Genomic DNA, 24079 nt, shown 5'->3' on the forward strand with positions numbered 1-24079 from the left:
GAGTACGGCTATGAATGACAGAGAAGCACTACTACAGCGTCTGGAGGAGGAGGATGAGGAGGAGGCGGAGCTCAGGTAACCAGGAAATCAATTCCTGCCTTTTGTCGAACCTGTGCAGCAGAAAGCTGACTGAGGCGGTGCTGACAGTCATATGTGCTGCTGTGTTGATAAGAGAGTCTGCGCTCTCTGGTTAATCAGCCCGTTTCTTCTTCTTTCCTTTTTTTTTAAATAAACCCTTAAAAACCTCCGAGGCCGAGGATTACAGTCGTCATCTTTTTCAGCTTGAACAAAGCCCCCGCAGACCACCGGAGGGAATTAAAGAAACCCTCTTCTGTTGGAGTGACTTGTCTCGAGTCATTGCTCCGTCTGTCGCTGGTTAAAGAACAATTAAAGAAAAGCCCACAGCGGACTGACAGCGAAGAGGGCGAGCTGGAGGGGGGAAAGGGGGAGGGGCCGTTTTTCTTATTCACTGCAGAACGTCCTCTCGTTTCTGCTTGCCAGCACGTTTCCTCTCGTTTCTTTATACTGTGTTAAATTCAAATATTTATAGGATCTATACAAAGTAAAAAAAAACCCTCATCATTGTGTCCGACTCTGCTGCTTCCTCCACCATCTTGAAAATGTTTCAAGGAAACATCAGGGAAGTGTTGGACATGTGTGAAAGAACTCAGGTAGATTTCTACGATGGAGGATTAGGGCCACGTTAAAAAAAAAATAAAAATAAAAATTTCGCGATTATTCTCGTATATTTACGACTTTATTCTCGTAAATTTATAACTTTATTCTCGTAAATTCATGACTTTAATCTAGTAAATTTACGACTTTAATCTCGTAAATTTACGACTTTAATCTCGTAAATGTACGACTTTAATCTCGTAAATTTACGACTTTATTCTCGTAAATTTATGACTTTAATCTCGTAAATTTACGACTTTATTCTCATAAATTTATGACTTTATTCTCGTAAATTTATGACTGTAATCTCGTAAATTCACGACTTTATTCTCGTAATTTATGACTTTAATCTCGAAATTAAAAAAAAATTAAAAAATTAACGTGGCCCTAATCCTCCGTCGTAGATTTCAGAGTCTGCTGAGCCAAAAAAAAAGGGGTCACAAAGTCTTTACACATGCACTGCTGTGTGTCATATTAAAAGTGAACATCACACCGTGTTGTAACAGCACGGCCGCACGCTCGCTGTCCACCCCTGCATCCCTTAAAATATTTCATCCTCTGCTCTGTGAATTTCAGTTTCCCCCCATGTGAACAGTTTGACTCGTGCTTTTATTTTGAAGGTGGACAAACTGAAGTGTGGTGCTTTGTTTTTTTTCTCTCCGGTGTTGTCGACACAAGTCAAAGTCTCAACATTTCAATCGGGGGATGTGGATATCATTAATGCACCGTTATCTCCACTTTGTACAACAAGCTAACGAGCGCTTTGAAGGGAGAGAAGCGAGTGTCAGTGTCAGGGCCGGGAGTCTTTGAGGGTCTCACGATTTGATTCGATTCGATTGAGAATCTATTTTCGATTCAAATCGTTTCTGGATTCAAAGTCTATTTATGAATGAGTACATACTTCAAGATCTCCTCCAGTCATCTGTGAGACTGGCTGAATTTCTTGCTGAGCTAAAGAGCTAGCATTAGCACTTAGCACGGAGGGACTGATTAGCTAAAAAAATATATATATATATTTTGGAAGTTATGAATGGATTTAAAATCTCTTAAGATAAGAATCTCGATATTTACATTAAACTATTTTTTCCCCACCTTATAAAGCCCTCTCCTCTCTTCCTCGTTCCTCGTCGACGGAGAGGAAAACAGAAACTTGTCGCGGGCGGTCACTGGACGCTCCGATAGGAAACAATAGACTCAAGCTAGTTTTGTCGATGACGCTCGCTTGTGTCCCATGCTGTTAGTACAGGCTGTTAGCTTGCTGCTTAGTCTGCGTGTGTTTTATTTAACGATTATTAAGTTCAACTACGACATGATCCGCTTAGTGTCAGCGGTTATTGGGGTATTAGTTAAAAACAAGAAAGCAATGTGAAGAGGTCAAAGACGTCATAGCAACTTAATAATACAAATGTGATTTATTAGTTTGTGCATCTCCTGCAAAATGATCTTCCACATTGTTGCCTTGGACACTAATTGTCGGTAAGTATTTATTATTTTGTGTTTTTTGGTGTGCAGAGGCAGAATGTAAGTTTTTAAGTTGTTTCTTTAGACAATTAGATTTTAATAAGTTGATAAGTTAGCAGAGCAGTAAGCGCTAGCAGCATGACTAAGCATGTTCGGTTAGCTAATTGTTTCTTGTGCCCTATTTTCCGTTTGTTAGTCTCTAATGTACTTTTTGCAATTTGTGCTTTATTACAGTTTTACAAGAAAGAAAGAAAGTAAATAAGAACGGAAATACTGTGAATTCTTCAATAAATAACGAGAAAAGTTACGCCTTGTACTTTTTTGGAGGACTTACACTTGTTAGCTAACGGTCTAGATCTGAAGATAAGCAACTCATTGCAAGGACGGTATGGTGAGCACATTTTTAGAGACGTCTTTGAGTGTGTTTGGCGAGCAGCTCTGAGCAGCTCTGGCCTTGAAGCACAGCCTGCAGAAAAGCCCTCTGGGAAAAAAAAGTCCAGGGGTTGTCTGTGACTCATTTCCTCCTGGCAGGCAGGTGGGCAGCCGAGGTTGTTTCCTTCGCCTTTTGGAGGGGAAAAAAAGGGAGAGCGGGCCCTGAAAGCATGCAGAGAGGGGCTGATTGAGTAACCCGCAGCCTCTGCTCGGCCCTGAGCTTATCTGACGAGAGAGGCGACCTGCAGATGTAAGGCTCAGAGGAGGGAAACACGGCCTGTGAGGAGAGCGCTAAGCAAACAAAGAGTCAATTCCCTCCGTACAAAGCAGAGCGGAGAATCCATCTGTCCAAAAGCCAGAGGAAAGAGAGAATATAAAGCCATGATAACCCCACGCAGAGCATGCATCCAAATGGACGAGGAAGGCCTTTTAAACTTGGAAACAAATGTAAAAAATAGAAACCAAGAGGAGGCAACATGTACGCAATGCATCAACCTCCATCCCCTGCAAGGTGCTCTACTTTAAATAAATCAGAACAGTCATGTAAATGTCTGACTTTATGCGAGGGAAAATCAGCTGCAGTCGTCTGGGTAAATCCAACTGGCTTTCTTTTCAATTTCTTTCCCTGAGATTTGCAGAAACAAAGTCACACTGAGCGTAATGCCGTCACATGATGTGAGTCTTATGGAGCTGAGAAGATTGGATCTCAAGCAGAGCAGACGACTGGGGCTCAATGTCAACGGGACCTGTCTGATGTAGAGTGATAGTTTTATTCATATAACATGCACAAGTTTACTGTCACATATAAGGCACGGACGCAATTCTGCTGCTTCAATGTTTCTGAAGTTATCCTGAGGAACACGGGAACGTCTGACTGAAAGAGAAACAACTTTTATGTGAGGTAGCAACAAGGTCGTCAAAATGTAAGATCCTTGGACACCTTAAAAAGTACTTTCAGGGCTAAAACCCACAGCTGCAGAGAGAAAGGGAGAGAGAGCGGGAGAGAAAGAGAGAGAGAGAGAAAGGGAGAGAGAGAGAGAGAGAGAGAGAGAGAGAGAGAGAGAGAGACAGACCAGTAGGGGAGTGTCTTAAAGGTCTCATATCCTCCTCCTCTTCAGTGTAAAAAGTGTAAAAAGTCTCAGAGCTCCTCAAAACATGTGTGTGAAGTTTCTTGTTCTAAATCCACTCTGATCCTGTATTTGATCATGTCTATAAACCCCTCTATTTCAGCCCTGCTCAGAACAGGCTGTTTCTGTGCCTGTACCTTTAAATATGTAAATGAGCGGTGTCTGACCACGCCCCCTCTCTGGAAGGGCTTAGGTGTACTCTGGTCTTTCTCGCTCCATGTCCTATTGTTTACGGTGAGAAGGCAGACTCAGAGGGCAGAGCAAACACCTAGCTGTGGGAGTGTCACCCACCTGGGGGAGGGGCTACTGCCCTTTGTGATGTCATGAAGGGAAAATCTCCAAACGGCCTGTTTGAGCACACATTTTCTGAAAAGTGGAGCAGGTAAGAGACAGAGAGGATGGACTTTTCTCATCATGGGGGGTTTGTAGACGGACTAGAGACACATATTAGAGTTAGAGAAACATGGTGAAGTGGATTTAACAGAATATGTGACCTTTAATGTTGCTGAATTACAGGCGAAAGATAAAAATTATTGCTTTTTTTCACACAGCAAATCTTCAGGAGATTTACAAATTGAGAAACTAAAACAAATAGTTATTTAAAACTGAAAGACGACAGCAGAAACTGAAGGTGAGTCGTGCAGCCAGGAAGGAGGACGGAGTACTTCAGACAAACAGATCAATAAAGAGCATCGGAGCAGCTTATCCTCCAGTCTTTTTGTTTAGAAAGTCGCTGCCCAGGCTGGATAATAGTATTTTCTAACATCAAAGTTGTGCTTGATATTAAAAACACAAAACCCTCTGTTCTGTGTTGGCAGAAAAAATCCATGATATTTGTTCAAAACGTGATTATTTTTCTGTCCACATACCTCATGTCGTCCACACATACTCTGCAGTTGTCTCCTTTTCTGCACCACAACAACAACAGTATCAGTAAAGGACATCTGTGAGTACAATTATGAGGGAGAATGAGGGTCCAACAAAGGCCCAACATCAGGATTATGACGGTCTTATCTCCATATCACACCAAGAGGTGAAGTATTGATTTTCTGCCAAAGAGCATCACAGTCAAGAAAGGATGTGCCCCGCTTGTCAAAGAGCCATGCACACCCAGGGGCATGATGGGAAAGCATGAAGGAGGGGGAAAAACGGCACACACAAAAAAAGAAAAAAAAAGCAATAACAGGAGTCCTGTGAGGCAAAGAGGAGACGAACCGCAGGAGACTGAAGGACTCGAGGAAGGAACAGAAACCAGGACACACGGGGAGGAATTTAAATCACATTCCACTTCTTTATAACAGCCGTTCACATTTTTGTATCCTTTTTTTAAGGGACAACTAAACCAAATCGTTGCACATTCACTCTGGAAAACGTTGGTTTAAAGGTTGCATATGATGCAAAATCCACTTCACCATGTTCCTCTAACTCTAACATGTGTCTCTAGTCCGTCTACAATCCCCCAATGATGAGAAAAGTCCATCCTCTCCGTCTTTTGTCTGCTCCACTTTTCAGAAAATGTGTGCTCAAACAGGCCGTTTGGAGATTTTCCCTCCATGACATCACAAAGGGCAGTAGCCCCTCCCCCAGGTGGGTGACACTCCCACAGCTAGGTGTTTGTTCTGCCCTCTGAGTCTGTCTTCTCACCGTAAACAATAGGACATGGAGCGAGAAAGACCGAGACACCCGAGCCCTTCCAGAAAGGGGGCGTGGTCAGACACAGCTCATTTACATATTTAAAGGTACAGACACAGAAACAGCCTGTTCTGAGCAGGGCTATGTGGGAATAAGGAGTGAGAGAGTTGGTTTCTGAACTGATGTTAAGGAGGAGCATCGATGTTGGCGGCCATATTGGAAATACCTTCAATCAACCAATCAACTTAAAACCAGACATCGAGCTGAAGCTGAGGGGGCGGGCCTTAAGAGTCTCGACAAACAGCTTCAACATGCCGGCTTGCAGTCAGATCGTTCAGGCCAGTACTTATGCATGACTAGTTATCAATCTGTGAGCTATAAAATCCCCCCCGCACTTTCTGTGCAATCATGTGGAAAATAAAAGATCTTTGAGATGAGTTTTTCAGAGTTTTCAGCCCTTGTCCAAATCTTTCAACAGAGTTCTCTCTTTTTTTTTTTTTAAGTTAGACAAAAAAAAGAAAAATGGCAGCAGACTCTGAACCTGAACCTCACACATTTTCACTCTGCACATTTCAAGCAGAACCTCGAGCTAACAGCCAATAAAAACCTCTCTGGACACGGATATATCTGCCAAATGTGACCGTGGTTAGAATTGCTTCGGCACAGCTGATGCAGCTCCACGGTGTGTGTGTGTGTGTGTGTGTGTGTGGCTGCCCTCCATTCATTCACTGTCACTGAGGCCAGGGTCTAATCTGCTTTCCAGTCATATAACCATCATTATGACAAATGCCACTCCGCCTGTAGAACACACGGGGCATTTCTTTGCAGCGCCGCGGCACACAGGAAACGTTCATTGGATCCTTTTTTTAATCATCAAACAAAAGTCCTGATCATTGATGTTAGTACTTTCTAATCGGAGAGACAACAAAACACAAACTCTCGCCCTCCATTCAGAATCTGGAAGCCGAGGTGTTCTCTCTCTCTCGCTCTCTCTCTCTCTCTCTCGCTCCGCTCTCCAAGGTCAGCCGACTCGCGGTCCTTTTCTGAGCTCGTTCTGCAGGCAGGAGAAAACACACAGCGGCCGTGGACGGACCCCTGAGGTGTCCCTGCATCAGACTCAAAAAGATGAAGCAGCACATCCTTCATTCAGCTCGTGTCTACACAGGACAAAAAAATGTGAGCAGAAATCACCAGCAGCATCTTGTTTTCTCATGGAAAACAACCACAGAGTCACGGGGGGGGGGGGGGGGGGGGGGCCGAGCAAACAGCATCAAGAATAAGAATCAGGACGAGACAACAATCGAGCTGCGTACAACAGAATCATGAAAATGGTCCCTTAAGAAATTGGAGTTCATACTGTATGTATTCAAATGAGTGTGGGGAGTTTAAACGCTGCATCACCAGAGTTGAACTCTAAACTCGTCCTTCAGCATTCAGAGTGTCGATTAATCGACAAATGTAATTTATTCAGGCATCAGTTTAAAATGATAGCTCTTTATAAAGGGTGCAGGATGTGGTTAAACCTGTTGCATCGTGAGCCTTTTACTCAGAGATTTACACAACAGGGCTGAAAACTCACAATGTGCAAAGGAGCTCACTGCAGGCACGCGTCATGCTGGACAGGATACATCAACACAGACAGGAAGTCAGACAAAGAAACGCACAGAGCGTCTGGTCAATTTCAAAATATAACACCAACATACAGACTCCTGGTCGTATTTTCCATCACTTTATCAACATGACGTCAAAACAGTGAACAACAAATCATCCTAAGAAGGGGCTCAGTAGCTCAGTCTGTAGGGATTTGGGCTGGGAACCGGAGGGTCGCCGGTTCAGGTCCCGGTGCGGACCAAATCTGGAAGTTGGTCTGGTAACTGGAGAGGTGCCGGATCGCTTCCTGAGCACTGCCGAGGTGCGGGGATCAATAAAGTAAAACCTTAATCTTAATCCTAATCTTAAGAAAGACAACATGTTGTGAGCAGATTTTTCTCTTTATTCCCGTCTGATTTTGTAGTTCTCCTGTGATTTTGTAGTTCTCCTGTGACGTGTGTACATTTACAGTAAGTGGAAATTGGCAGTAACTCTGCCGTAAACCGAGCACGGCCATGAGATTGGTCTCTTAAGTTAGATTTTTTTTCAGTGCTGCCAAATAACTGAAGAAGATACCAGGGGCAGACAGACTGAAACTTTCTAGACATTTTCCCGAGTGAAAAACACTCTAACTCGCGTTTTATGTCACTTCTGGCGCCCCCTGTGGACAAAGTGGGTTACGTCTTATCTGTGCTGGTTTTGTCCTGTACCACACATGAGAAATGCTTTCTGATGCTGTCTATTCACTGTTGACCGTATCACTCATGGTGACTCGTTGCCATGGAAACGATGAATCTTTTTTCTCCCATTAGGCAGTTCTTAAACATCGAGAAGCTCTGACTTAAAGTTCTGCAGGAAAAACCAGAAGAAGAAAAAGACGTGCACGACCATCGAGCAGCACAGTGGAAATGATTTCCTCACATGAAAAATTACATCTCATACTTTTTTTTTTTTTCTTTATAGAGGTGGCAGTCTTATGAGCGGGCACACGATGCAGCCAGCGTGGGCGTGCATTGCACCCCAAAGCCATTCCTTAGCAACAAGCGCAATTTCTGCTCCCTGTGAATCTCTGCGGTCCCATTTAGTGAATGAAGTCTGAGAGAAAGACTCCTGAGTCGCTGTGACCTTCACAGTCACACCTCAGAGTGCACATGCTTTCCTATTACGGTCAGAGTTACCTCGAGTGACTTCTCTGAAAATGTTCAGCCAGAGAAGTCAACAAGATGTCGATGCACATCCATCACAAACGACAAACCAAAAGATGCATTTTCTTCTCATTGTTTAGTCTCAGAAAGGTAAAGATCTCGACTGCTGAGCATCCTTGAGCAAGTCACTAAATCCCTACCTTCCCTGTGACGCTTTGCAAGATAATAAAGGCCTAAAGGGGATCAGGGGGAGCATTACTCCTGAACACAAATACACTAAAATGCAGGCAGAGACAAAGGTCTTTAAGTGTCATCAAATTGTGAAATTCAAATTGAATCAACACCCGGGCTGGAGGGGCTAATCCACCGGAGGATAATTATGTTTGGAGGAAACCTTGTGTTCATCCAGTCTGCAGGGCACAGCAAACCACAGGGATTAATTTGTGGCTTTTATGAGCTCAAGGATACATACACATATGTTCAGCTTTGAAAAGACTGAAGAGGCACCAGCGCCCTCCAGTGGACGCAATAAGTTTTAGATGTTTGGTCCTGAAAAGATCCAGCACTCAGATTTAGTAATGTGAATGCTGAAACTGTTCTTAATGCGTTACATTAACGCCCACTGGACTTTAAAAATGTATCTTCCTTACATGCACTCTGTGAGTAGTTAAACACACTAAGATTTATTCTCATAGTCCACTGCACAGCTCCTACAAAGTACATTTTGTGTTTTTTATTTTGTGTTTTTTATTTTGTGTTTTTTATTTTATTTTATTTCATTTATTTTTTATTTTATTTATTTTTTATATTTTTAAATGATATTTTATATATTGTAATATCTTCTTATTCTGTATTATTTAAGTTGTTGCTAGTTCTGCTTTATTTCCTTGTTAATTGTTTAGCACCAATACACCAAGTCAAATTCCTTTATGTGTAAATGTACTTGGTAATAAACATTTTCTCGATTCTGATTCTGATTTAAAGTCATTAAAGGTGTGATTAAAGTGAAGTTACTGCAGGTGAAATTGGAGTATTAGTGTCATCATGTTTATGAGCTCAAATAAGGTCACTATGATGTCATCAATCAGACTGAGTAAATCCTCGTCTCGTTCAGGTTGCAGCGTCCTATGCGTGACTCGAGTGTCAGTCACTAAAATAAAACAGGAACACAAATAAACATATCGACTCTCACTGAAAAACCTGCTTTTTTTAAAATCACATTAACCTTTTCTGTGACTGATAGCGAGCGCACACAGAGGATGAGTCATAGCCGCAGCAGCATTGGATTAAACTCTGCGTTGTGATTTGTATCTTGGCGCTCAGACAATGAGATCACCACATCAGCATTTATCTGTCAGTGTCATCAGGAGGAGCAGAGGATGAAGGTCACCTCTGCTTCATCGCTGTTTTACTTTAAACTGCAGACCATTTTTAAATACTTTCAGACGAGGAAGGCTTTTCTCTAACGTACTCAGAGTACTTAAATCGTCCTTGAGAAAATGACACTGAGTGACTCGCCATGTATCCAAAAGGAATAAATGCATTTATGAAGTGTTTTCAAACGCAGCTGTGAGGTGTTTTATAACGACGCAGCAGTGATGGATAAGAGACATCAACAGAACAAACAAGTTATTCATTAAAAACCAGAGAAGAACAGAAAGTTAAAACACAAATAATGAACCATAGTGATGGTTATACGTGTCCTAAAGGCCGGTCTCTAACTCATGCATCATTATGGACATTTTTGTCCATTTGGTCAAATGTTTCCTCTTTATCTGGTCATCATTTTGTCTGTCAGTGCATATGGCACCATCTTCTGTAAGAAAGTCTCTCTCTTGACACATTTTGGAATGCACATATTTTTTTAATAGATCAATCGAACACTGTGAAACATGTTTACGACCCTCTTAAGTCACTAAGGACAAAAATGTCCACTTCCAAAAAACTGCTTTAAAAATAAAACAGATTGATATTTTTATCTACTTTTTTTTGCTTAAATCTCTTAAACAACTTCAGCCCTGCTCAAAAATATCAAATATTGAATAATTATCAGGAATGTAACCCTTTAAATGCCAGAATCATGTAATCAAACTGGCAATTAAAGGGTTAAATTCCTAAAAATAATTGAATGGTTGATAGTTTTGAGCAGGTCTGAAGTTGTGTAAGAGATTTATGCAAAAAGAAAATCGAAAAAAATATCAATCTGTTTTATTTTTATAGCAGTTTTTTGGAAGTGGACATTTTTGTCCTTAGTGACTTCAGAGGGTCGTAAATTAAACTGATGCCTGAGAGCTAGACCACTTCATCTCGGAATCAAAAGCATTTCTTACCCGGTCTTGTCTCGGTCTCAGACTGGGCAGACTCTGGATTTTAAATCAAGACCACCACTGATCGGCTATTTTTCCACATCATCACTGTGATGAGAAGGAAAACTGGTCGTCGGCCAATCACAGAGACAGACAACCAGCCACACTCACATTCACACAGTTTAGAGTCAGCAGTTAACCTAACGAGCATGTGTTTGGACTGTGGGAGGAAGCTGGAGAGAACCCACACATGCACGGGGAGAACATGCAGACTCCACACAGAGAGACTCCTGGGGGGGGAGACAGCTCTCTACAATGTTTTTGAATTTGGACTGCAGTACCAATTTTAAACACTAGGTGAGTTTACTGGTTTTATACCCTGACTGGTTCATTGAAGAACACAAAGAGCTCCTGAAATCAGAAGCACAGATTCACATCGTTGTGTTGTCCTGTACTTTCGGGAGAACTCACCAGGCTGGAGGTGAGGGAGGGGTCGGACTTCCCGAGGTTCCCGGAGCACATCCGGACCAGGTTGGAGATCTCAGCTGACGGTGTCTGCGTCTGCTGAGGGTTTGTGGGTAACAGAAGGTATTTTCCTGCGGAGCAACAACAACAAAGACGAGGATCAGTGAACACTTTAATCCAAAGAGTGATTTCCCACGTTGATCCCGTCAAGATGTGGAGGTAAAAAATTAGAGGGAGGAATAATCCCTGATCCAACCAGGAGGTGAATCTCCTTTGAGATCAAACATCTCGTTTCAGTGTCTGCACCGATTACAGAATCAGAGGATAACACACATCTGCAGCCAGATGTGGAGGCTTCAAAGTCGTTTAAAATCACTTTAGATGCATCCTGTGAGATCAGCTGGATTTTGAAACTGTTTTCAGGCAGATGGCGCCGCACAATTAAACGCCATTCCCCGGTTAAGTTCAGACTTTAGGGACAGAAGTGAAGGAGAAAAACAAACCTGGATAAATAAGTCATTACTGTATGCCTCCTCCAATCAGCCAATGAGAGATCACGTTGAGATTTGTTTCCACTGAATGACTCTGAGGTCACTGAGTATGGTGAATATATTCTAGACTAATATTTGAAAAACGCCTCGGAGTGATTGATGCCAGTTAAGAGGTGGGGGACGTGTTGCCACCACGGGTTTCCTGTTAACATTAAAGGTATCAGTCGACTTCCGATCTTGCCGTCGAAAACAAGGATTGTTTCATTCCAGCTTCATGTGCAACGCTCAATGTCTACATTTACAGAGATTTGTCTGTTTTCTCCTTCATGGCTCATTTCGATGCGGTTCTGAAAATATCTCGTCGACTTAATGGATCTCCTCAGAGTGTGCATGAACTCATGAGGCTCTTATTGGCTGAAAACAGTGAATGGAAGGTCCTCATTGGCCCAACCAGGAGTCCGTGAAAAGGTCAGAGTGAGGCCGACATTTTGATTTATCAAAGTCGAAAAAGATCCATTCATAAAAATGAATTATTACTATTGCTGGGTATTTGTCCACAAGCTCACAATTCAAATGGATATCGATTTATAGATACACACAGATGACAGAAAAACCCAGATAACTCATCACAGAACCTTCTGATATTTCTTAAATAATTATGTGTGCATTGTTTGTATAGTTTAGAACAAACTGACTCCAAAATTAATTTCATATATTATTCTTAAAGTCTTTATATGTGATGTTTCACACTTAAATATAATATAAATCAAGTATCTCCTCTGAAAATAACTCTGTGAGTCATGACTGTCTACAATGGGTGTAACACCCGAGTCCCACTGTCTGTGATGTTTTCAGAGTTTTCAGAGTCCTATCTTCACTTTGTTTACATCGTCGGGACGGCCGGCTGACTCCTCCCCTCACGTACAAAAGTTGTTTAATTGAGGGACTAGAGAAAAGAAGAATAACATACTGTACTCACTGCTTAACTGTGTTTCTAGATCACGCTCATTTCAGGTCAATTTACATGCAGTGTGAAGATACGAGCATAATAAAGATCGCTAGCATTAGCACGCTAACACAACAATGCAGCGCGAGTTGTTTTGGTTTCATGCTAGTGCTCAAGGGCGACATCTGCTGGATCAAAAAATCACACATAAAGCCTTTAATAATAACATGAAAGTACAGTATGATCTAAAGTGCACAATTGTGCCTGAGCTGAATTCACAGCGCCCCCCAGTGGAGAGGGGTGTTATTACAACAACAACAAAATCGATATCAAGATTTCCCTGAATCGATACAGAATTGGGAAAATAATAATTGCAATGCATTGATGAATCGATTTTTTTAAGCAGCCCTAATTATTACAGAAATACAGTGATGGAAAAAAGAAGCGAGAATAGTGAGCCCAGATCGAGTTTGACTTCAAAGGTTTATTAGATATCTGATAAATTAACATTTGTTTTTCACATCATGCAGGCCGACCACCAACAGATTTACCATGTGCAGCCAATCCATCCAAAAATAACCGCTTACACGGGGGGGGGGGGGGGGGGGGGGGTGTTTACCTCTGTGATGGATACTTTTAATACCATCAACAACTTCTGTACTTTTCCTTTTCACAGATTTTAAAAATGATTTCAGTTGCGTTTTATCCGCCCTGCAGTTTGTCAACAAGCGCTGTCACACTGATGTCACTCGCCATGTGACATTGCCCCGCCCCTCCCCGACCTATAAGCAGCTGTAGTAAACAGGGTCGAATGTCAGAGTAGTAACATAAGACAATCGTAGCCGTCTGCTCGTGTTAAAGAGTAAACACATGAAGCCGCCTCATCCTGCACACACAGACCGGATGTCGAGGGGTTAAATTAGGCCAGAGGGAGGGAAAGCCCATTAAGAGATCACAGATAATTCCCCAACGTTACATAATCAAAGAGGCTGCACACTACAGAGAAGAGACGCCGATACATCCAGCTCAAAGTCTAAATAACAACAGGAGTTCTTTTTTTAAACACTCAAAGAAACATCAACTTTTTCATCTCCCAGGTCCGACAGCTAGATGGCACTAAACGCTTCTTTTTGTCCACTTTGCTCTGCAGTCTGTAATCCTCACAGACCGTCACACAAAGCAAAGATGTACATTACAACTGAGTTTATGCAGCCTCAGCAGAACTTTTTGCACCACCAGGACTCTCCAAACTGTGAAAACAGTAAATGTCGCCCTTAAGGGGGGTATTCATCACCTCCAGAATAGACTACTGCAACAGTCTCATCTTCATTTAATCATGATAATATCTGTCTCTCCACAGTGTAATCTGTTCTGCTAAATTTACAAATGATCCCTGCACTCAAGTTCACTTCATTTGTCTGTCTACTCGCCGTTATATTGAATATTTTCTACTGATAATATGTCTACACTCCTGCACTTTAACTTATGTATCACTGATTGCACAGCTCCCAATGTCAATACATTTACATCTACCTCCAGCAAAGTATGTTGTATTTACTTTCATATTTAAAACTAGAAGTAATGCTAAGTTAAATCCTGGATGTATATATTCTCATTTTAGTTTTAATATTTTTAGTACTTATTTACTTTGTATTTAATATTATATTGTGTTAATTTACTCATATTGTGTGTTTGATAACCTGCTGCTGTAACGCCACAATTTCCCAGGTTGGGATCAATAAAGTAATTCTATTCTACATTATATTCTACATTCTATATTCTATATTCTATTCAGTTCACCATTAAAAACATTCAGGAAACTTAAATACTTCCAGAACTCCGCTGCTCGTCTTCTCACACACTCTCGCACCCGTGACCACCGAGATCACCCCCGTCCTTCATGACCTCCACTGGCTCCTCATCCTCCAGCGTATCCACTTCTAACTCCTCATCATCATCACTCTCACTCCCCCCCCCCCCCTCTTACCTGTCATTTTGCACAGGTTTCATGTCCTAATGGTAGCTCTGTAATACACGATGGTATCATTCGGCTTCAACATTTTGAAATGTCTCTTTCAGAGTTTACTTTGTTTCCTTTCTCACTCCTCTGCAGATGGCACATATTCAAGAAATAATGAAAAGAAAACTTTCTTTATTCTCTTTTTTCACTTCAGACAGAATGAGTAAGAAAACCTTTACATAACAAACACTGAACATTCACAGCCAGCTGATGACAATACACTGGGCTTAAAATATAAAAAAATCACTTCCTGGTTACTGAAAAGAAACCAAACAGGATGAGGGGGGGATAATATGGACTTTCCTTCCTTACTGGCAAACATTTTCATCACTCGAGTCCATCACATCCCAGCACAAAGGAAATCTCTCATCAGACTCTCATCAACACTTTAAAGAGGGTCGGTATGCGGACGTATGGGAGAAGAGTTTCACATCCTACACAGGTATGTGGAAGGTCAGAGCGCTCCTCTCTGCTCTGAACTTTGACATGAAATAAGAGGAATCAAAACTCTCCACACACTCTGTCATTCCTCCACTTGGGCTGGGTTTCATCCATCAGAACATTTTTCAAACAAGGTCACGTCATCATGTCGACCTCTAAAGGCTTTGGATTCATAAGTAACTTATACCAGCTCTGTGTCGTAAACCAATGAGACGGAATTATTTTGAAAATGTACCATTCTAAGACAGAGAATTAAAATGGGAAGAACCCTATTTCTTTTTTTTTTTTAATCCTGCAGTTCCTCGAGTGTCCACTAGAGGCTGGCTCCAAGAGCACAGGAAGTCACATACACACCCATTCTAAAAAGCCTGTTTTTACAGCAGAGATTAACATGTTTACAGCCTGGTTCAAAAAACCAAATAGGTGTGATTAGCTCATGTCTCGATGGACACACACTGTACGGGGGGTGAATGTTTTTATAACGCATCCATTTTGATTTTATGAACGATACGTGTTATCCAGAGTTAGGCGTGTAGCTGACATGATTGACAGGTGGGCGCGCTGTAACGGTTTGTCAGGAGGTTTAAAACCCGCCTCAGCTCCAGCTCTCAGCCTGTCGTTAGGTTGACTGAAAGTTAGACTGAGACAGCATTTCCAGCATGGAGACCGCCATCGATGGGACTCCAGCGCCCCCTGCAGGAACAGACGGGGGACGTCACTCAGGCTTCGTCCATTAATATTTACAGTCTGTGGTTGTAGCAGACGAGTATGTTTGCTTCACCTAGTTTTGCTATTTTTAAGGAAAGCTAAGCTAAAAAAAACAACATCCTGTCCAGAAAATAACTAGTTGGCTGAAATGTAAAAATCTCTTTTTGGGACAACTCCGCTCTCACTCATGCATTTGGGTTTTTCCCTCATTGGTGGAGGAAATAGTTCCCACTATTAGACTTGAGGTAAAAACCTCCTGCTTGACTGCTAGGTCTGAGACGTTAGCCAGCTAGCTAGCAAGTTGCTTCTTGCTTGCTTTCGACATCGGCGGAAGAAAATATGAGTAAGGCCCTAATCCGAACAATTCTGCTTTATCTTCATCGTCTCCCTTCTACAATCTCAGTGATATCAGCTGACCACTCAAAGGTCTCTCTGATGAAAACACATCAGTCGATCTTTTATTGTGTGTGAAAAGGTCGACATCCTAATTATTGAGGTGAAAGTCCTCGAAGTGAGATCCATAAAACAGACAAGCAGCCTCTGTTCTTAGAGAAGAGTTGTATATATCTGTCATTGATAAAGATATTTATTCACACTCGTGATCCACACACGCTCTCCTCTAACCAGAGGCAGAAATCAACTGTATGCTCTTTATCATATATCCATCTGTTAGGATCCCTTGTTTGAGAACTTATTGAGGATTTAAACTTCATAGCCCGGTTTCCACCAAGCGGTCTGGTTTGGCTCAGTACAGTTTGGTACGGTACGGTCCAACAGTACTCTTACACCACTAACTCACAGCGGCGCGACAAAGTGTAGAAAGCCAAAAAATCCAACAAAGAAGAAGAAGGTGACACAGTAAACAAAGATCAATGACTCTTAGGACGGTCGGCATCTCCGGTTGCAAAAACAAAAACAGCCTTGAAATTACTCTCTCTCTAAATCCACAGGATATTTAAACATCGTGCGTTTTGTGTTTGTCCTTTATTACCACTGTTGCATAGGAAGTGACAATTCATTCGACCAATCAACGGACTGCAGTGTACAGTTCCAACCTTTAGGGTCGGATCGGTACGCTTGGTACCCCAACAGAAAGGTAGCAAAAAAGTAGGACGGTACGGATCGGTTATTTTGGTAACATTCCCAACTTTTGACAGTGGAAACGCCAATAAATGTGTACCGAACTGAACCGTACTGAACCGAACTGAACCGGACCGCTTGGTGGAAACGGAGCTAAAAGCATCCAGAAATCTTGTCCTACTAAAATCTACTCAATCTGGTCGGGTAGTTTGTATTCTCTGAGTCTACACTGAAGGATTTGCTGCCAAGCTGCTGAGTTAAACCTGAAATCCTCACACAATGATTTTTTAAAACTCTACAGGGGGATCTTTCTGCTGACTTGACACATTCCTCATCACAGGAACAGGCTCATCCAGGATGCTGCTGACATCGTTTCTCTTATTTCATGGGATATCTTGATGAAATCAAGCGCTGTGGGAGCCATAGCAACTGCACTTATATTTATAGACGTGAAACTTTTTTCATCAACAGCAATCTTAAACTTTTGAAGCCTTCATCATGGGAGAACACTAGAACGTATACAACATGGACGTCATCCATTGGTTCGTGGAGAGGAGTTTTGAAACCCAATGATGGAGGTCACTATGGATACAAACCAAGAGGTGAAGGTGGAGTTAAGGTGGGGCTTAAACCTCTTGAAAAACTGCGCCCACCTGTTGGTTATCAAAGCCACGCCCCTTAGTATAAAAATTTTATTGGATGGGTTATAAATTCATTTGTCCCCATACACAGTATCTCAATAAAGAAATGAGTGATAGATACCAAATTATTTCTTTAAAGGCTTTATATGCGATTTTTTGATCCAGCAGATGTCGCCCTTGAGCACCAGCATGAAACCAAAACAATTCGCGCTGCTTTGTTGTGTTAGCATGCTAATGCTAGAGATCTTTATTATGCTCGTATCTTCACACTGCATGTAAATTTACCTGAAATGAGCGTGATCTAGAAACACAGTTAAGCAGTGAGTACAGTATGTTATTCTTCTTTTCTCTAGTCCCTCAATTAAACAACTTTTATACACGAGGGGAGGAGTCAGCCGGCCGTCCGGGCGATGTAAACAAAGTGAAGATAGGACTCTGAAAACTCTGAAAACATCACAGACAGTGGGACTCGGTCTGGAGCCCTGTTGGAGGTTGCTGATTGGGGAAGACCAATAAACCCGGTAGGAAATTAACTTTTCAGCTTCTTCCTTTTCAAGAGACTTGGTGTGTTTGTAGAATTTCTAAAACCCATTTTGATATTTCCATCCACCTTGGACAAATATGATGTGTGTTGCCCGTAAGGACCTCTGTTGCAAACCTAATTGCCCCTTGGGGACAATAAAGATTTTCCAATTCAATCGTGTCATGTTCTTAACTTGTTTAAAGTTGTTTTATTGAAAAAGTGATTGTCCTAGTCCGAGTAATCCTTCTGTCTTTAGAGCTCAGTGTGCCGGCTCTAAACACCAGTTTTCACTGTTTTTTTCCCACCATGATAATTTGGTGACATTTTCAACTGTGAAAAAATGAAGTGTCTGTAGCCCTCCATTGTTCATGATAAGGACGTACTTTTAGAAAACATTAAGTGGATAAAAACCTGATCTTGAAATGATGGGTTGATGCTGCTCAGGTCTGGAGGACTTTCGGTTTGGTAACATTTGGGTCTAAGCTCTTCTGTTCACAGATGATCTCATCCTGTTGGCTTACAATCTTCCCTCTGATGCACTTTTTAATGATTTCCTGCCAACGGTGACTCTGCCATTGTTATTTGTCATTGTTACTTCAGCGAATCTCTTTTATTAACAGATGGTGTTTATCGCTGCTTGCAAGATAAAAAAAACAGTCAAACATTCTGGGAAGAGAGTTTTACCTCAAGTCTAATAGTAGAAACTTTTTCCTGCACAGATGAGGGAAATGCCCAAACACAATCACAGCAGGGTCTGTGGATTACCCCGGTTATTCTGAGTAACAAAGGCAGCTTATGGGAATACATTTTAAAGCCCTTTTTAATTACTTTGAAGTTTAAAGGAGCAATCAGTGAGATGTTGTAGTGACTGAAATGATAAAGGTATCTTACTATCTGATCAGACATTAAGGAAACATGTTGAAGTGCTGGCTTCTCTGACAACAATGCAGCAGCCAGTATGTCCTCCTTCTGACTTTAGATTCTGCTCCTGAATGCTCTGGATTTGTTTGGACCAGAGAAGGTAGGCGCTTTTAAGGCGACCCCCCCACACGGCCGTTTTGGACGCCCCTCGGTTTGGCAGATATGAGAGCAGTTATCAGGTCAACAGGTGTTGCAGCAATGGAAGCGGTCAAGAGAAGTGGTTCAGATAGAAGTGATTGTACCCGACCTAAAAAGCCTCTGCATGTTTCTAATAAGCTCCACGAGCAGAAACGTGCTCAAACTAGGATCAATATTGGAGATGCTTTTGAAAAATGGAGAGAGGTTAGAACACAGAAAGGTTTACAGACCCATGCAGAGCTGGATAAACACTGAAGCTTCAGAGTCCACCACATGGTGACCTGTGTGAGCATCGACTCTAGAGAGGAGGGGGGGGGGGAGACAGCTCTCTATAATGATTAGAATTTAGACTGCAGTACCCATTTTGACCACTAGGTGTCAGAGTTACATACTGCTCCTTTAATAAAGGCAAAAGTCCAAAAATAAATCTTAAAAAATATATATTTTAGAGACAATAAGGGTGCAGCATTTGAAACACAGAAAATAAAAGTCAACAAAAAAGGAAGCTGGTGTAGAAACGCACAGCAGAGATCCGGCAGTGAAAAATCAGTTCTTCTGTACTCAAAAGAATCAATCCGTCTAAAGCAGATCAAATACTGATGACAACCTAAGACAGGAGCACCACATCTAAAACGTTTACCTGTGAGTCCTCCCCCGAGGCTCCTTCTGCGGACGTTCTTCCCATCCTCACTGAGATGCCGTTTGAACTTGAGAGCAGGACTTAATCCAAACGTCAGCTCGGGGTCACTGGACTTTCTGAGGCAGGACGAGGGGGGGTAGAGGATGTGGTCGTACTGGAGGAAGATGGAGGAAAATATCGGTGAGTTCAAAAAATACTTTTCAAATACACAGAGGTTGATCTTATTAGGAATTAGGACGTTATAGGAAAAGCTTTGAGTTCATAGCAGCATTAGAAGTCCTTCTCTTAAATCACATCATCCTGATCAGGACATATTTTGTACCATTTGGTCAGAGCATCAGCTTGATAGACTGCAGGGAGAGACGACACAACGGCAGTAACGAGCCACACGCCGTCAAGATATGCAGGAGAAACAAATCAAAGTAAATTCCTTGAATTACCTCCAAAATGCAAACCTTTCCTGCCTAAGTGAACGGAGCTGAGAAATGTGAGAATGCCTCGTGTAAAATAAAAATCAGGAGTGTGGTGACCCAGGGAAGACTCTGACACTCGAGGACTTCAGCGCATATCCTTCCCCACTCCCTCCCAAAGTTTGCGACTCTATCCACCGTCCTTCTCCACAATAAAAGCCATTTGCTGTAAAAAAGTGGATCACAGAATTCTTTCCATTTAAGTTTTACATTAGATAAAACTGAGACAGACGAGTTTGGACGTCTCCGGAGACTCAAGTTTGATCAAAACAAAAACCTCAAAATCTACTTTTGTAAAACTGCCTTTGGGCTTTCCATGAAGGCGGAATGATTTATACCCTACTATGAAAAATAAAACTGCACATCTAGGACTGAATTCCCCAAGTGATGAGCGTGGGGATTTCCAGGACTTTCCTCAAATGATGTTCGGCAAACAAAATAAGTTTTGTGGGTCAGTTTCTCGATCTAAGACTTGTAAGGCTGCCACACCCAGGGCGGTTGTGTCTTCACTACTAGAGACCAAACAGTCTTAGAAATAGGCCATTATCTGGAGCGCCTATGTAGTTGTGACTGCACATTGCCCGTAGGTGTGAATGTGAGTGTGGTTTGATTGAGTGGCAAACAGTCCAGGGTGTAACCCCGCCTCTCGACCAATGACAGCTGGGATCGGCTTCAACCCCCTGGCAACCCTGAACGGATAATGGATGGACAGAAATATTGTCAGAGATGGTTTGTAAAGGAACTCTGGGTTGGAAACCAGAGGGTCACCGATTCAAATCTCAGAATGGACCAACATGGACGTTGGTCTGGTTGCTGGAACTACCCCAAACAGGTCAGGGGCGCCCCCTGTGTGCAGTCCCCTCACTCTGAAATCTCTCCATTAGTGCACGTCCATATGTTCTGTTTGTGTATGTGTGTATTTCAGGCCCACAGCATGTGTGTGATGTCTCAATACCTGACCTCTGACCTTTTGAAACCCTGTCTTTCATCACTCAGATCAACATATCGCTTCTGACTGTCCCAGGGTCGAGGTTGAAACGCAAGGGACGACCAAGCCTTTTTTTAGTAACAGCACCAAAAGCGCTGGAACACTTTACCTCCACATGTTGGTCTGTCCTCCACACCGCCTGTTTTTAAATCAAACCGTAAATCACACTTACTTTTTACTTGTTATGTCCTACTTCTTTTTACATCGTCTGTGTTTGATTGTGCAACACTTTGGTCAACTTTTGTTGATTTGAAATGTGCTTTATAAAGACAGTCGGATTGGATTCTCAGGGATCAATAAAGTATCTAAAAAAAGATGCATTTTTAGGAAAGGGCTCTAGAGAGAAGAGCCAATCTGTCTGCATCAAAGGAATGATCCGTTTGAAACATACAACACAGTGGATTAGACATCACCACAGGGAGAGTCAGTCTGTTGTAGTGTCAGAAGATAATGACCTTTGCGAGAAGCTCAGACCTCACAACAATGGCCGGCGGTGAGGAAGAGGCCCTCCCTGAGAACACAAAGATATCCACGGCTCAGTGGAAGGAAATACCCTCTGCTTTTTTCTGAGATGATTCATGACCCCCGGTGCTGTAAAGAACAACTGAGAGCGATTCTTTTGGAGGGCGCCCTGACCTCTCAGAGAATGCAAACATGACTCGACCCAGACTGAAGACAAAAAAAGAAGACATGGTGGCCTCCTGGAATCAACCCTGGTCCTGTCTGAGCAAATCAGAATTTCCCTGTCTCAAAGTGGGTCTTCAGTATTAATCATCCTGTGATCTGTGGAGTCTTTTGATCGCAGATATAAACACAGAGAGATGCTGAAGATCTCAAGAGCTCTGCTGCACTGCTCATCATTGTTTCTCCAAAGTAAAATAACTTTAACTGAAGGAAGAGAAGTTTCTCTGCATGAATCCTGTAAAGTCTTTTGTCTGTGTATGTTTCTAATGAGAAATGAGTCAGCCATTTCCCCCTGACTTTCTCACTCTTCAACAATAATCCAGGAGACTATGTTCAGACCACATGACTGAAGGGTATAGGAAGCCCCTCAGACCGTCTGCTGGAGGTCGAGCCGGCTGAACATTAGGACAGGAAACCAAACAGTGAGTGTGTTAACAGTATGGAGGACTAATACATCACACCTCGGCCGCAGCATGTCCAAACACAGACAGAGAGCGACTCTGGTTACGTCCAGAGGGCTCAAACAGAGAGTGGACACTTGAGATGTGCTGCTTTGTTTTATTATATAACCTCCTGCCGAGCTCAGAGAAGAGAAGCCTGAATGAAAAGTTTTCCACAACAGTGTCACACTCGATCAGATAAATGTTCGAGGTGAGAAGGAAGCAAGCAGTCGTTTCCTCACTAGAAGCTTCAGAAACGTATGCAACATTTAGGGTGGGATCACACTGGAGACCCGGGCCCGGCTCTGAGAACGCTAGACCCCAAAGTCCGGTTAATGTACTCTGTACTCAAATACTGTACCCGAGTCCGCTTCAAGAGTTGGTCTCAGGCGCGATTCATGTGTACTTGACATGTGAACTCATCCCTGCTAAAACAAGGAAGTGGACCGCTGTATGAGGTCATTCTAAAGGGCGCCTGTCACTTCAAAAACAGTCGTATCCAGGCAGCACGCCGCCGTTTCATCCTCCAGTAGTTGTGGAAGCAGGAAGAGGGTCGTTGTTGGCGTCTCAGAAATAACAAAAACATCCACAGTAAGCAGGATGGACTCAGTCAGCGAGTGGTTGCCATGGTTACTTCTTCTTTCTGCTTCTTGGGCGGATTTGCAAACCGACTATGTGCATACTGCGACCTGCTGTATCGTGCCTAATGTGAAAACACCCTGCAAGAGTTTGTTTTGCATCTCTTGTTTGACCACGATTCAGCCGTCCTCAAACACCGGAGCTGTTACAGTCGGCCTCAGTGAAAACAAAGTGATCCACACACCCACCTCCTGATATTCAGCCAGCAGGCACAGATGAGGCCGAGATGAAGTGATAACAAAGTGTTTCATTTGCATCTTCAGCTTCTTAAGATTTCAGATCAACACACACAGGTTACCTAAACAGTAAACAAACTCCAGCTACATTCACATCAAAGTATGAGGTACCAGGATTCAGCAAATGTAAGTAAATGTATTATCAGAGATCTCAATCGAGTTCTAAGAAAGTACCAAATTGGCCAATAAATCGGGCTGCACCATTACAATTTTTTTTTTTTTAATTATGCCAAATCCTCTTCACCATGTTCCTCTAACTCTAATATGTGTCTGTCTACAAACCCCCCAATCATGAGAAAAGTCCATCCTCTCCGTCTTCTGCCTGCTCCACTTTTCAGAAAATGTGTGCTCAAACAGGCCGTTTGGAGATTTTCCCTTCATGACATCACAAAGGGCAGTAGCCCCTCCCCCAGGTGGGTGACACTCCCACAGCTAGGTGTTTGTTCTGCCCTCTGAGTCTGCCTTCTCACCGTAAACAATAGGACATGGAGCGAGAAAGCACAGAGTACACCCAAGCCCTTCCACAGAGGGGGCGTGGTCAGACACAGCTCATTTACATATTTAAAGGTACAGACACAGAAACAGCCTGTTCTGAGCAGGGCTGAAATAGAGGGGTTTATAGACATGATCAAATACAGGATCAGAGTGGATTTAGAACAAGACACTTCACACACATGTTTTGAGGAGCTCTGAGACTTATTTAAACTGAAGAGGAGGAGGAGGATATGAGACCTTTAAGAAATGAAGTTTAAAGCAACATCAACACTACTTACTCTGAAGATAGTACAGGGGAGATCAATTCCCCCCCCCCCCCCCCCCAATTACATCTCCCTGACGCTCAGACTGAAGGAGAAATGTCACAGGGATGTAAATATGGCGGCTTGAAAAGGCAGTCTGAATGAGGCTAATGTTTCTTTATTCCCTTTGTCGTGATGATTTTGATGTCATGTTTTGAAGCGTTTCAAATCATTTGAATCGTCGTAATTGTCACAAACAGAATCTTCATAACGGGAGCTTTAAGGCTTTTTTGTTCATGCACTTTTAAAAACCTCAGAGAAGAGAAGTCATACAGCATGTCTGTGTTTGTTTGTTTGTTTGTTTTAAAGGCGAATCAGGTCGTATTTATCAGCGCAGTCATGTGACGTTCTAGCAACAAACTGAGAGAAGATTATCAGACATCAGGTTTCTGTTATCATCGCTCTGGGTCAAAGTCTGCGGTCCAGGAAAGTGCAAGTCTTTA

At 42.5% G+C, this 24079-nt stretch overlaps 1 protein-coding gene across 3 annotated transcripts in view; it reads right to left on the reverse strand.

Moving 5' to 3' along the window:
- Positions 1 to 24079, reverse strand: part of mast4 (microtubule associated serine/threonine kinase family member 4) — a 120228-nt gene that overhangs the window by 75209 nt on the left and 20940 nt on the right. For all 3 annotated transcript variants that reach the window (XM_061060962.1, XM_061060963.1, XM_061060961.1), the window contains exons 2-3: positions 19383 to 19536; positions 10840 to 10964 (exon numbers count right to left, since the gene is read on the reverse strand). In XM_061060962.1, coding sequence (XP_060916945.1) covers positions 10840 to 10964; positions 19383 to 19536 — 279 coding nt within the window. The remainder of the gene's footprint in view (positions 1 to 10839; positions 10965 to 19382; positions 19537 to 24079) is intronic.

The sequence above is a fragment of the Labrus mixtus genome, chromosome 17, assembly GCF_963584025.1.
Source record: "Labrus mixtus chromosome 17, fLabMix1.1, whole genome shotgun sequence".
Lineage (NCBI taxonomy): Eukaryota > Metazoa > Chordata > Actinopteri > Labriformes > Labridae > Labrus > Labrus mixtus.